Source organism: Synchiropus splendidus, chromosome 3, assembly GCF_027744825.2.
Source record: "Synchiropus splendidus isolate RoL2022-P1 chromosome 3, RoL_Sspl_1.0, whole genome shotgun sequence".
NCBI classification, from domain to species: domain Eukaryota; kingdom Metazoa; phylum Chordata; class Actinopteri; order Syngnathiformes; family Callionymidae; genus Synchiropus; species Synchiropus splendidus.
The window spans coordinates 7,882,350-7,897,973 of NC_071336.1; the positions used below are offsets into that span (position 1 = coordinate 7,882,350).

General features: G+C 41.3%; 1 protein-coding gene across 5 annotated transcripts in view; it reads right to left on the bottom strand.

Annotated features, from left to right (window-relative positions):
• The window catches only part of arap2 (ArfGAP with RhoGAP domain, ankyrin repeat and PH domain 2), a 125,916-nt gene that overhangs the window by 19,773 nt on the left and 90,519 nt on the right, over positions 1-15,624 (bottom strand). For all 5 annotated transcript variants that reach the window (XR_008414182.1, XM_053859945.1, XM_053859941.1 and 2 more), the window contains exons 17-23: positions 13,688-13,790; positions 12,876-13,074; positions 7,808-7,871; positions 7,486-7,649; positions 3,142-3,354; positions 2,947-3,052; positions 1,075-1,222 (exon numbers count right to left, since the gene is read on the bottom strand). Coding sequence is in view for 4 of the 5 variants with exons in the window: in XM_053859945.1 (XP_053715920.1) it covers positions 1,075-1,222; positions 2,947-3,052; positions 3,142-3,354; positions 7,486-7,649; positions 7,808-7,871; positions 12,876-13,074; positions 13,688-13,790 (997 nt within the window). In the remaining variant the exon portion in view is untranslated. The remainder of the gene's footprint in view (positions 1-1,074; positions 1,223-2,946; positions 3,053-3,141; positions 3,355-7,485; positions 7,650-7,807; positions 7,872-12,875; positions 13,075-13,687; positions 13,791-15,624) is intronic.

The following is a 15,624-nucleotide window of genomic DNA, read 5'->3' on the forward strand; positions in this document are numbered from 1 at the left end:
ACGTTTCATGAAACAGTGCCCACATTTTCAGAAGCCACCAGATGGCACTGTCCAATGAAACCTCACATCATTACTGCTGCTAGTTCCATTTATAGTGTGACCATTCGCAAATTCAAAAACAAGTTCAAGACCTCAAAGAAAAAATGTCACCACTTAACTTAAATGTCTCATCTATGATGGATTATTAGAAGATTCAAAAGCTTTATCAAGTTATAAAGACGAAATAGCCCTTAACAATAAGCATTACATAAGCAGTACTTTTTTAGAAATAAGTTATTCTTTCAAACTCTGCACCTTATAACACTTAATAAACCTCATACATGATTATGAACATCCATAATATCATCTCTGAAGCTTTGAAGTCTGATGAATGTAGTAATAATGCAATATAGATGAGAACTGGGGAATGCAGGAAACAGTGCATCAGGGTTATAAATATCACAAATTTCCAGGGCAGGGCCTTGCAGTGTCCCCTCGCTCTCTATACTGTGATAAAGCCCTGCTGAGAACCACATGATTATAGAGATAAAACACTGGACAAGTCACAAGATGGGTAGACATGAGGGTCCTGGTGGACGGCTGCGCTCGCTGAGTGCCTTTCTAGTTTTACATTTTATTGCTGTACTTAAATTCACAGTTGCGGAGCTGATTTAGGGAATCAACTTCTGCAGCATTTCATCTTTCCCTCTCAGCAGAACCGGTGAACAATGTGAGAAAAGTATTTGTTGATAGGACCAGTACAGACAATGTAGTGACTCCAGGAACTCGGGGTCACAGAAAATCTTGCTCACTGCACAGAAAAGTAAACTTTGCCAGGAAAGCAAACCTTTATCAGGTATTTCATTGGCCCTCTTTTTGTAGTGAGGAATCAAATACCTTTTTGAATGAAATTCAGATTTGATTTACAAAATGAATGTGCGACTGTGAGAACAGAGAGCTGTGAAAAAAGCGGATGGAAAGGTTTGTTTTGCCATCAAATGCCCAACCACCACAGACAGAGCAAGTGATTTCATTTGAAAATAAAGTGAAAACTACACCAGGGAGACGACAGGAAAATGGAGTTGTGTGACTCACGCTGAAGAGGGTAACATAGTTGTTGATGAGGTCGCAGATGACGTTGATTTCTTGCCGTGTTTGTCCCTGAGTCTGGAACATGCAGGGGGAGAAGGCTGTAGCCAGCTTTTCACTGGTCATCTGGTTGAGGTGGGAGCATTGATGAATCCTGGCTCAAGACAAATGAATGCAGATGACCAACACAGACCCAATGACATATATAGTAAACGGCATGATATCAAAGTTAGTTTGGTATAAATTCAGATCCATGTTTTTTTTTTTTCTCTTCACTCCTACAACACTTACTGTCAGCTCAGACACTTTGTCCTTTTTTATCAGTAAGTAATCCTGAGTCAGCTGTAATACAAAGATGCTTTTAATTGAATTGAATCCCAGTTTTAATTTCAAGAATTATTCTCCAATTAAACCTTTATTAAAACAGTTGACTACAACTTCCTTTAATTCCATCATCTAATGACTCCAGCTTGGCTCTGGACTCCAGCCGTGCTCCATTCCCAGCTCCCTCTTGGGGGCGACTTATTCGATCAATTCCGTACCTGTAAAACTTTAAATGATCTCTCACTGCTTCTAGTCAATACACGTTTTCATGCCTGACTCTGTCTCAGTGAGAAATACGATCAACCACTAAAGTGCTGAGCAGCAATGACACACACCCATTAATGACATTAATGAATCTCTGGACCTGAACCCCATGGAAAACCTCTGGAATGCGATGAAGAGGAAGGTGGATGGTTGCAAGCCATCAAACAAAGCTGAGCCACTTGAATTCTTGCATGAAAGCTGTGATTAAAAATCTGGGTTATTCCACCAAATATTCATTCCTGAACTCGGTTAAAACTTGAGAATTGTGATGTTTTGAAATTCATATAGTCTTGTTGTCTTTGCATTATTTGAGGTCTGAAAACATTGCATCTTCTTTGTTATTGTGACCTTTTGTCCTTTTCTGCAAATTAACACTATTTTGGAATTTGGAAGAAATGCTGTCAGTAGATAATAAAATGAAACAAAAAACAAAAAGGTTCATATATATATATATATATATATATATATATATATATATATATATATATATATATATATATATACAGTCACATATTTTATTTTTTTTTAATGCATCTATAATAACATGGCGCCGCAACTGATAATTTATGACTACCTGCATTATTTATCATCGATGCTGTGATTATACAACACATCGCCTGTGAGGCATCTCCAAGAATAGACCTCTTGAAAACATCAGGTGTATGTGTGTGTGTTGGCTAATTTAAATGACTATTATTCCTTGAAACCAAAAAATGAAAAAGGAATTTTAAAGCAATGCCATGATAAGTATCATGACGACTCAATATCCTTATAAAACAATTTAAAAGACTCTGTAAGATCGATATAGAAACAACTGTAGATTGATAGTCAATTTAGTTTGTAGCACAAAAACCTGTCAGAAGGAAACCCTGTGATTTTGGTGTGGAGTACCACACCAAAAAAGGAACCTGTTACAGAACGTCAAAAACCCTGAGCTGCTTCAGGATAGATTCAAGCTTCTTTTTTGAGTCACTAGATTTTTCTGTTTTCAAAATAAGAGTTGAATGTTTACCATTTGTAGGGACTTTGTACCAAGGAGCAGAGTTTAAGGGTTAATGTTTTGATGGGAAACACCAAGAAGACATTGCACTCTCCCAAGCTTGGTCTCCCCTGTCCAGCACAGCAAGGGACCCACCGGCATCAGACAATGTGCTTTGTTCATCATGTGTATTTAGTGATGCACCATGTAAAATAAATAAATGAAGACAGCACCTCACTGGGATGAAACAACATTCTGAAAAGACTTTTACAATCATGAAATAAACTCCAAAAGTTGTGAGAGACGATTACCTGTAAAGATGCTTCAGAAGAGCATCGAGCGTGGACCTGTTTGTTTTAGGCAGACTCTCGATAAATGTGGAATACTTGATCACCCGTTCTCCCTCGTCTTGCTCATCTGGAGAGCCACAGATGTAAAAATAAAATCAACCTCTAAACAATTCGTACTCTCTGGTAAAAAAACAAAAGTGAAAGAAAGGTTTTTACCGAGAACTGACACCCAGTATGGATAGAGCTCCTTGGTCAGGAGGGCGTCTTCTGCCTGGGATAGGAAGCTCTTCAGTGTGCTGGTCACATCCTCCAGGTGATGTTCCTTTACTCTCAGCTTGACATTGCGAGCATCACGACTAAACTCCTCCAGGAGCAGAGCCACTCGCGCAGGATCTCCAGGCCTCTGGTAGACTCCTTGCAGGGGCAAACCTGAAGTGGCATCAGAGGCAGAACCAATGACTCCTTTTTGAACTTTCTGAATTCACTGATGATTTAAAATCGCTTTCTGAGCTCGCAAGAGTGAAAGCCAGAAGTGAAATAAAATAGCAGCATGACAAACTTGAATTGAGCAATATGATCTTAGCTGCGACATACAGACTAATCTTTGCTTTGGCAGGAGGTTTCTGTAGAACAAGCAGGTATAAATTGGTCTCTGTGGCGGCCTCAGGTTTCTCTGTATTGTTTCCCAGGTGATTCACTTCACCACTTTCCTGAGTTAAAACATCATGCAGCAGCCAGAGTCACTCTATTGTGTTTCAAGCTGAAACTCGTTCTTTTAGCCATTTCAGAGTTCATGGTCATATGAAAGGTATGAACATGGATGTACTTGATTATAATTCCATCTCTTCCCTATTCCAGTAAATGTTGGACATACAAGATGGCAATCTTTAACCCAAAAACGGAATCAACACAGGTGGTTGTCTTTTATCGCTCCAATGGCCCTTACCCCAGACAGCAAACCGCAGCAACACTTAATGATGTCATTGGACTCAACATGGCAACAAACAAGTCTCAATAATGCTGGACACACACACCCTGCCTAAAACACACTCAACAACCTGCAATTGCCACTGCAGAACACAAGTTGGGGGTGTGGTGTTCAAGCCAAAATTAGGGCACATCGCAAACCTACTATTATTGTTGACGTCACTGAAATAACTCTAGCACTACTCGGCCATTGTGTCAAGAACACAGCTCCCTACAAGCTTTTAATGGTGGAAAAAAAATTGACCACCCCCCAGATTTTTTTTTACCACTCGACTATTCAGAATATGTAGCAGAGAAAATACCAGGCGAGAGAGGAGCGAGTTACTACGGAGCCCCTAAGGGGACATGACAACAACAACAACAACAAAAAAAGAGAAGTTTTGCGAGATCTCGCAAAATGGTGACCTTCTGGGTTTATGCTACTGTTCCTTTTAGAGTTCAATGGTGACAAGTGAGTGAGGGTGGAGTGAGATGCTGCGCTGGGGTGATAGAGAGAGTTCTGTTTTTTTGGGAGGTGTTGAGGAGAGTGAGGAGCTGCAATTGTTTTCTGGAGACCACTACACAGTGTTTGAGTGAAATAAAAGAAGAAACTAAACTACGGAACGGCTGTTTTTGTCTACTACCAGCAGATGCTAGAATACTTTTGCAAGATCTCACTCTCTTCAAATGTATTGATTCTGCTGCTAGAAGTAGAGGAGTCATGGAGGATGACCTGACACTGATTTCAAAACCATATTTTCATCATATTTTAGTCCAATTTTGAAATAAAATTCAATGAAACTATCCCACTGACCCTGACTCACCATCGTCATGGTTGTTTGATCCGGAAGTAGTTACAACGTCACTTCAAACTAGTATTGTGAGATCTCGCATAAAGTATTGCGAGATCTGGCAATATTATTTTTGCGATATCTCGCAATACTTTTGCGAGATATCGCAAAACTTCTCTTTTTTTTTGGGTCATGTCCCATTAGGGGCTCCATAAGTTACTGTATTCCAGATGGGAAAATATGTTTTTCAGAGTCAGCATGTGACAGCATGGGTCTGATTTTAAGTGTAATTTTTAGCGGAGGGAAAAGGGACTGAGGTGTATTTTCATGGTGAGAAAAGATTGATTGATTCAGCTGAAGACATTTGACTAAGAGGTACAGTAGCTTGGAGATGGGAAAAGAAATGGGACCTAAAATTGAACTTTGGAGAACACAACTAGTAAATACAGCCGTGGCCGGGGGACCATGAGAAATTGCCTTCATTGACAGAAGAGGTTCAGTCAAAGATACCGTAATTTCCGGACTATAAGCCGCTACTTTTTTCTCGCGGTCTGAACCCTGCGGCTTATAAAACGATGCGGCTAATATATTGATTTTTACAGGGATATTCCAATCAATCGGCCACCGATTATGAAAGGCTGAACTCGTTGTGATCTGTGAATGCCGACCACTGCCTGTCATTGCTGGTCACAAAATCCGATCACATGTGACAGCAGCCGTTCTGATGAATGTCAAGTTTGCATCCTGCAGCACATGCACGTTAAAGGGCGTCAACGCCACGAATTCAATACGATATTTAAAACACCAGCACTTGACGGAGCACAGAGAGTTTTCTGGTGCTCATGAAAGTGAAACTGCAGGAACCAGCGGTCACTCGCGACACTCGCCGGTCTGAGCGTGACGTTCAGAACGCGAAGCATATTGCCCGAGAAATAATCATTAATTTCACCGCGCCAGATGAGCAGCCTTTCTCAGGTGTCGTTTTAAGACGGAATCAACCGGGACCGAATCCGCTGCAGTCTTGTGTGTGTCAGATGCAGCGTTCGCGGTGAATCTGAAACTTTTGCAACCGTCCAGAGTGAGAACTTTCAGGAGGTTGAAGACACCGCGCTGCTTCAGCTGAGTGCTCTCCCTGTCTCTCGGAGCATCCCGAGTTTTTACAGTCTAATGAGCATGCTCTTTGCTGGCAAAAATATTGAGCTTCGTCACATCAAACCGATGACATCACGGGCGTTTTATTTACCTTTAAAGCGCTCAAATTGCGCTGTTTTCGCCCGCGTGTCCGCAGCTCTGCTGACAGAGACGATCTACTGGAGGGTGAAAACAGCGCTTTCTGAACACTTTAAATGTAAATAAGATGTGAGGAGTTCATGACTGGAGTTCAGAACATTGGCAAGATTGTTTCATGAGTCAGTCTCGACACTGGACCCCGTTTTCAAAACTAGTACTAGAGGATCGCCAGAAGTGATCCTCATGCATTTTCTGTGGCGCAGACAGCAACGGTGCATCCGCGGCTTATAGAGCGGTGCGGCTTATGTATGAACAAAATCCATTTTCCTTCTTAGATTTGGTGGGTGCGGCTAATATTCCGGTGCGCTCTGTAGTCCGGAAAATACGGTATACAGTATGAATGAAACCAAGTGGAGTATCTCAGATTCCCACCATGGAGCAGAGGAAGTCCAGTAAAATGACACTGGCAGAAGCTACACTGAGACATTAGAGAATAACGATCGAGGAGGTTCCTTGAAAATTTGAGGAAGAGATGTTTCCCAATGCCATAAAATGGAATAAAATCCAAAATTTGAGACACCACTTTTTTTCTAAAAGCCTAGTTGAGGATGGAAATCTAGATATTGGTAAAAAATTATGAAGATAATAAAAGTCAAGATAAATTTGATTTAATAACCAATAAAAGCATTGGTGCCAACAACATCTAAAATCCCAACACACCCGTTGAATTTCGTGTATGCCTTCCATTTTAATAAATTGTGTTTTGTGAACTTTAATACATAAATACTATGGACATTGAAAGTGAGTCAATAAATCACCAGATGCAAGGTCTGGTGCACCAGATGTGCTACTGAGGGAGCTAGACCAGTTTAAGAGGTGTGAGTGCCCTGCTTTGGGCTCTACTTACTACAGTATGTCTCTGACTGGAGGTTTCAACCCCACCAAAGTGTGTGGCCACTGGAGTCCCACCAAAGGACATGTGACTGATAATCTTTAAAGTAGGGCTGCCACAAGATCATTTTTTTTCGGCACGATTATCGTGGGCAGAAAATGTCACAATGATGATAACGGCATGGTGGTGGAGCGGAATGGAAGACACTGTTCAGTGGAAAATCGTTGGGCTGTGGTCCGGTCATGTGGCTGTGATCCAAACTTATTGAAGAAGACAAACAGTGTCTGTCTCCCAGGAGTTGTGGAGGATTTCCGTGAATAAGCGACGTGGTAGATCATCTTAGGGCTGCACATCTGGCTTTCTGTCGTTCTGTGCCATGCAGACGACAAGATGCCGAGAATGGAAGAGGGAATAAAACATGGAGCCGAAGATCGAGGCTCAAATTGGCACTCACCGGCGTCGACAAGTGCACAGCACACTCATCGGTCAGTGCCAAAGATTCATGACATAAAGATGTCAGATTCAAGCATAGCCGGAGCTGTTTACGTAGTATTTTCATATGTGCACATGTTTAAACATGATATTGAAAATAAATTTATTTTTGAATCACAATTATCGTCATCAACAGTTCATTGGAAACTCACAGTTCCAAAAACCAAAAATGCTTAAAAAGTGACTCACCATATTGGGTGACAAAGGCAATGCAACTTTCAACTATGATTGGGACACCATTTTTCGTCAGCTGCTGATCACTGAGCGCATTTCCATCGGTCCCAGCGGCCTGTGTGATAGCAGAGCGCCACAGAGTGAAGTCGATGATGCTGTAGCCATGGATGTAGACTGTCCTAATGAAAAAACAAAGGGGTGCATTTGAGTTTTCAGGCAGGACTGTGAATAATTCAGTTCAAGAATGTGGTATAACATCAGGAAATGAACAGAAGCCATGATTAAAAAGAATCCATAAGGGCCTCTGCACTTTTTTGTCTCCCACAGGGTGACATACCGTCCACTCTCCACCATCAGCAGAACTTGGATCTTCTCCTCGCCCTCAGTATGTGTCGTGACAGCTGGTGAGAGAGCAACAAGTGAGTATCTTTGCCGATACGAGCACATTTTAATGTGCTGCTTCAGCAGCTTTTTTTGTTTATCCTTCAAACTGAGGAGCATATTTTGCTCCCGAAATGACAAGAGAGGGCTGCTGGGATGAATCAAGGATGTCACAAGACAATACGCATTTCTATGGGTGCGTCAACAGTAATTATGCAGGAGAAATTCTAACAGCAAAATATGTATAAATAAAAGCAACACGTGGGGCTAGTTTTCAATCTGAACGGGTCAACGTGGCGGCCATGGCTCTGTCCGCAAAGACATTGATCATCTCTGTTGTTCCGTGTTCCCATCAACTGCGAGCCTCCTTCAAGTTCGACATGCTCAGATCACCTCACTCCAGAGTCGTTCAGGATGCCAGAGCATAAAGCATGTCTAACAAGTGGCTGCAGATCCGACAAAATGACCCAACTGAGTGAAATGATTACCTGACACAGTTACCTGACATACAACAAACTGAAGTGGAGAAGTAGCAAACCAAAACGATTTTAAATGTAAGCAACGTAGGCAGAAAAGAAGCTTTGGAGTAAATATTAGTGCTCAAGTAGGTTTCAGAATTTTTGAGCAGCATTATAATTCACGTTCAGGCACTTCAGAAAGTAGGTGCGAGGGTGCAACTGGATAGAGATAGAGAGAGGCTGGGGACACCCAGGGCAGGCAGCCGTCGCATCACAGTCACTAGTCACTGGCACAGTCCAATTATTTAAAGTGAAGAATGGGGAAAAAAGGTCAGGCTCTTTAGTGTCTCAGGAATATATTTCAAAAAATGTCACTACGTTGAGGACATCTGCAAATTGTTCGGGGAGCAAACACTAGCGCTACAGTTTGTCAGCAACAGAGTGGCCAATACTTCACGTATTTAATAAAGTCAATACATTTAATGAAAACACCATTTAGTAAAACCCTGCACTGCACAGATGAGTAGACGAAATTGTTTGTAAATAATAGAATTTTCATCTTGACGTTTGACAGGCCAAAGGAACATTCTTTTCTTTTTTTGGTTACTATGGCAACTTGTTGGTTGTTATGGAAGAAAAGGTCAAAACAATCACTGGATATTTGTGGAACCATCAAGGAGCAAAGCGAAGACAGACTTGTTGTCTTGTCGCCAATGACATGAAAGATATATATATATATATATATATACAAACCGAATTCAGGGTCAGCATGTGCTTTATTGCTCAGCACGAGGACTTTGCTTTAAAGTCTCCCTCATTCTATCATCGCTCACTTTGGAGACCAACTTCCAGCCTGAGCAGTTGAAGACCCTCACTGACTAATGCACCTATCTCTGCTTGTTCTCAGTAAACATGACAGAAGCTTGTGCATTAAAATTCCAGTTGAAAAGCAATTATGTGTTGCTGCATTCCACTTTTTTCCACATATTTATTCCTCACTGTAATGTTTTTTTCTAGACCACATCTAAATGAGATCTGACATTTGCATGAAAAAGGGGCAACGAGAGGTAACACAAATAAAATATAAATAAAATAACTTGTGAAGAAGGTGACAGTCTTGAGTGAGAAGCATCTCTGTCAGTACATCACAACTACTCTGGTTGAATAAAGTTGTTGCTTTGAATCCAATTTATTGGCACAACAGTGAGCAGACACTTTCATCTAAAACAGAGTCATTTGGAAAACAATTTCCACAAAATTCTGAAGCTATTTCTTTTGTCATTGTTGTGCAATTGGGCATATTTTCAAAGCAGCATTAATTCTGATGAGAGAGGAAAAAAAGAGAGTTTTTCTTGACTTGAGAAGCTTTAGTAACGATGTTATCAGGTAAAAACGCGAGGCTGCTGATGTGAACAAACAGGATGTGAGCCACTTTCATCCACAATTTCACTCAGTCGGCAGTTAGTTTCTGTTGCTTGATGAGTTTAGAGCGTAGCCATGTTCCTTTAGGATGTACTTTCAGGCTGTTTCAAAAGAATACTGTTTTACTAGCCAGTCACCCCTCACATCACGAATGACACCCTTGGACCGCTTTTTATGGCCATAGATTATAGTCTGATCAGAAAAACACAGAGAACACATTTTTTGTCGGAAACTAAAGTAGAAAACGGTTTTGTGCAGTAATTTTATGATTTTTTTTTAACTTTTTTGTAACACAGAGCCTCTGACAACTTGACATGAGAATAATCCAACCCTAAATGACTAAATGATTGTTGTTGTCAATACATACACTGTACTTTAGGATAAAAAATGGCATTACTTCAAGAAAGTAATACTATTGCCGTCACCTGGTTAATCGAAAGATCCTCTCTCTCGTGGCGTAATATATCTACATTTGGAAATTGGACTTATACGTCCAATACTGACACCAATGGCAGCCTTCAGCGCTGTATGTTGACGCATTAGGTTTTCAGTTGAAGCACGCTATACTTTCTGTGGCATATCCTGATCCCGTGGGTGTCATGTAAAAGACAGATAGAGGTTGCCATGGGATGGTGCTTTTCTCATTTTATGTGAAATGCCTCCGGTGGCAATGTACAGTCCCTGACAAAAGTCTTGTCGCTTGGGTACAAGTGGACTCAAGTGCCCCTAAAATTAATATGTTTTTTTTCCACAAAAAATGGCTACATTGCATCCCAACAGTTTTTTTTAAATAATGTTCTGGTGCCAAACAGAAATGTTATCATCAAAAGCTATCAGCTTGGCAAAGTCAAAGTCCTGTTACCTTGTCTTCCGACATCACTGTACAGCCTCACCTGAGACCAATCTTTCATCAGGCAACCCAGCACATCAGACCTTCACATCCACTGCAACTGGACCTCAGACAACATACCTAAGCTTCCCCCTGAAGAAGATCAAGGTGCTCCAGGGTCAGTCATGAACATCACTCAGTTTGTCTGGGGTAGAATCGAAGAAGAAGCATGGAAGACTCAACCAAAGAACCTGGATCGACTCTGGGAGGCATGGAAAAGTGCTTTCATCTCTGATGCTTTCTTCAATAAATTGTCATCGTTGTCATAATAGTCAGGACATAATACGGTAGGACATAAAAGTCCACTTCCCTACTTGAATACAATACGCCATGGGAGTGAGGGCGAGAGTGAGGAGTGAGGTTATTCAATGGCACCCCCCCCTTCAAAAAATCCACAGCTCTTGGGGTCAGTAATAGAGAACTCTGCACAAGGTAATGTCAGAAATGTTTATATCATTGCCGTTGCACTTAAACCGTGATACAACAAATCACCTGAAGGATGTAATTTCCTGGTAAATTGAAAAAAAAAAGTGATGGAAAACCAATAAAAGTTTTTGCATTACGTATGAATAAAAATGGAGCTGATTATTCAGCTGAGACAAATGGAGGACAAAGCAATTAAGGATAAAGAAAGTGAAAAAAACAAGATAAGCGTTGAAATGACAGAAGGAAAAGCCTCAAGTAAGTTTTGGGAGAGCGATTGAAAAAGTGATCATAACTTCAGGAAGCCTGAGGTCAAACAATCAGGATGGGACCACAGCGTTTGCATATTGGACGCATGTCGCGAGTGTAATTGAAACATGTATTTACTTCATCCCTGGCTGCTGCCCAGGGCGGCACATGCAGCGGCGCTACAGCCAAGGAAATAACACTCAATCCCGTGTTACAGACTTCAGCTCCTGAAGGGATCTTTTCAGTGCCCTGCTATCTAATAGCCTAATCTAATACCCTAAAAACCGCCGTGTCTCCTCATGCCAATGGCTCACTATTAGCTGGTGACGTCAAGATTTGTTCTTCATCTACTCCTGGTGACAAATAAGACTTTTCAGCAGCCCAAAATCATAATTTTTAGCCCAAACATATGCAAGCAGTTTTGAAGACCATGTCCATCTGAGGAGAACGGAGATCATTGTTGCTTAGTTGGGCTATATCGATATTAAATACATAAATGCGTGGATATGCTGTGGCATTTGTAACGTGTTTCATACCGATAACATTTTCTTTCTACACACAGTACTGCAATATATATCGGACTTTATCTATCACTACTCTTGGATCGGATTTGTATTGCAAGATATCTGACAATATAGAGCCCTAAAACGTACTCTACATCGAATTATGATGTAGACTGCATGTAGGACCCCGAAATACAAATCTGAAAGGGCCACAATTCGTGTATATCAACAACCTGTGAGGACATCCACTGATGTTGGTCGGGAAACTGATGCAAAATAAATGTGTGAATAAATGTGTTTACATTTCAATGTGTGTGTTATTCAGCATTACAGTAGGGGGGAGGTCAATTATTTAATTTCATAAGACCATCAGAACTCAACAGTGAAATGAATAACCAAACAGAGATTTGTATTACTTCCATAGATAAATAATGAGAGCAGTGCCCAACTGTTTTTAGCTAGTCTGGTTAGGACTGAGCAGCAGGATGGTCTTCTCACAGTCTTTGGCGGTCACAACTTAGTTTTAAGTGAGACCCAAGCAAAGTGAAACAACATTACGGAACTATCCTTCTCTGTGAAATAAAATTGTTTTTTTTGTTTCTCAAATGCGTTTCATTTTATTGCCGTTGGGCACATGCGAACCAAATGTCACCAAAGGCTGCCTATTGAGAGGCCACCATTTCAACTGTGACATACCAGTCATGAGCCATTTAAGAAGAAAGTCATTTAAGATCGCTCGGGATTTCTGTCCTCTTTAAGTACGAGAACGCCTTTAGGAAATCATATGCATATGTATGACCTTCAACTTATTAATGCATTGCCAAGGATGCACTTGAGCCCATTTTCACAGGTACTCTGTCTGAATAAGGACACATTTGGGACCAAAACCAGCACTGATGGCAGCAGAATTGTGTGCAGGCATAAAGGAAAAGAATATCTGTAGGCAGTCTCATAAAGATTTTTTTTTTGTTATTATACATTGGTTTTCTCTTTAGCCCCAGCAGCATCAGAATTTCACAAAAACAGACATAAAAAATCTATGCTCCTGTGCAAAATAACTGTGTCGTTGAAGTAGCTTACTGAGTTCCTGTAGCTGTTTCAGTTGAAGAACCTCCTCCTCGTCTTCTTCCTCTCCCGAGCTAAAGTGCAAGGCTGAGCCTTCCAGCATGAACCAGCCCATTCTCCAGTGGTAGAGGTCATGACCTTCCTTGTAGAGGAGTCTGCCAATCAACTCACTGTCTCTCTGAACCAGCCTCTCCACTTTTGACGGGACAAAGCACTGTGAGTCAAAAGAATAAAAAATAAATGAAAAACAAACCAAAAAAAAAAAACTTCCATTAATTAACTGGTGGAAACTTTTTATCAAAGGAAGCCTCAGCATCAAAACAAAGCTTGAACAACAACAGATGTGACTTTTTCTTGAAGGCATAATCCTGCTGGTTTTAGGGTGAAATGTTTCTAATTTTATTTTTCTTTTGTTTCCATTTCCCTCAGCACCAATTCTGGACTGCCAGGCCAATTATCTGCGATTCACATGGAAATAAAAAAAAGTGCAGCATGTCTATGGCACAGACGGAGAGACATATGGACTAATGCAGCTTTTCCTCCCACCATCTCTGACTGGGATTAAAGACGTACAAAGACGTGACGTGGGCTATTATTGCAAGATAACGTCAGCGAGGGTGGGGAGTCACCGCAACACTAGCAAGTCTAGCAGTAGCTGCTGAGACTCACTGCATGGATGTTGGATTGGTTATGAAGTAGCACTGTCAAGTGCAACACCGAACCTCCGGAACTTCCTCTTTGTCATTTTTAAGTGAAAAACAAACTTGTTTGGCACCTTATGAATAAAAGTCTGAGGCTGTATGTGCAGCGTTTCTAAGACATGCCACCTTCGTTAGCGCCTGGATCCAGTCGTGCTGCGTTTCTTGTGTTTCAGCGCCAACGACCAGCACCCGCTCTGTCTGCAGGTACAGCTCAGCTGTAAAAACGGCCCTGCAAGAAACAAACAACTAAGTACATCTGTCATGGAAATCTCTTTTCTTTTCTTTTTTTTTTTACATATGCATTTGCATGTTTTCACATTCCAAACACAAACACGTAGTTCTGCAAGGGAGCCTGAGTTGTTTTAATCCACCGTGAAAAAATAAGAAACATAAGCAGAATGCCAGCAGACAGATGTATCATATCAACACACTGCACAACTCGGACTGCTCCAACACTCAAGGGCACCTTTACGGAGGTATTGAAAGAGGGACAAGCAGTGCTGCCCCTTCAGATACTCAGTCCTCACGAACGACCTTCTTCCATTTCAACAGCTGTGAGGTTTGAGGTGAGAAAATATTCAGCGGGTTGTCACCTGAACCACGAAATGCTTTTGAGTCCAATGAAAAGGGTGAAGCGCAGCCACATAGGTAACATCACCACATATAGTGATATATTTGTGTTAGATCCCAATGACAATGATCTGACGCCATCGTGACTAAGTAATTGTACAGCTGCCTTGTTCATTTGACTATGTTTTGCTCGAAATGGTCACAATAGTTTTAACAACTCGGGGATACTGGCAAGCTAGAATCGCACATGGCCTTGACGTTTTGGTTCTGAGCATTCACTCCTGGTGCTCCAGTAACAGCACAATTCTAGAGTCAAGGACAGTCATAAATAACTATTTCCAAACCAATAATCACAATAAAGTCAATGTTGAAGCTCAAGTTATGTCATTTTACTTTGTAAAAATATATATTTGCCTTCTTATGGCATCTTTACGGCAAGCATGAGTCAGATCATGTTTTCACCATGGTGAGAGGGACAACATAAACAACAATGGACTGAGATGTGCGCTTCTCTGGAAATACAGTCACTATTTATTTTAATTTTAATAGGCCAACTAAAATGATGCTAAATAACTAATCTGGAAACGTGGCGGTCTGACAGTTACAAGAAAATACAAGCACCACATGTTGTGAGACGCCCTCTGTCACTGCAGCCATCATCGCAGACTAAGGGCAGGCAGTGCCTCCAGGTGGAAAACAGGAGATGTGACACAACTTTAGTGCTTCTGTCTCTTTCTTCTTGTGGCTAAAGTAGTTTTTGGTATCTGATTGTAATGTTTTTTGCAAAGAGTTACACAAAAAATCCTAAAAAAAAGCCAATATTGTGGCATCATGGAAAGAAAAAGGAAAAAATAACATTTTTTTAAAACCTCATATCAACAATAAATACTCGCAAGTACAAACATAACAACCAGGATGACAAGAAATACTCCAATGCAAATGGATATGATGACCATTTTCTGGATTTCACATTATTGTAGTGGTACTTTTTGAAGGCGGAATGTGAGATCAATTATTTATCTAGTCCCATAAAAATACATTCATAAATGAACCCAGGTCAATGGATGAAAAATAGAGCTATTAATCTTGGTTGGTCCGTTTTTTTTTTTTCCCTCTCAGTCTCTGCTCACCCTCAGCCTTGCGCAGAGGTCACAGTATCACAGTCTTAATGGTTAACTGCCATGAAGCACCAGCTCTGCTTCCAGTGCTCCACTGCAGCGGAGGAGGCTGTAAATGCTGTGGCAAAGGGTGTTTAAGTTGGGATGTCACAGAGGTCATGGCTGCTGCAATTCGATCGCTTCTAACACGTTTCAGTGGGAACAGGCCAGACAACGGTGTTTGCATGACCCCGCTCCTCCACCCACTTTCTTCCGTCTCGGCAGGTGTGCAGGCGCTTGTTAGCAGCGTTCCCACAGGGAGAGCGTTGTAGAGGGGTACAGCCATGTGCCGGCCAAACACTATCACAAGGAATAGGGACTGAGGGGGGAGAAGAG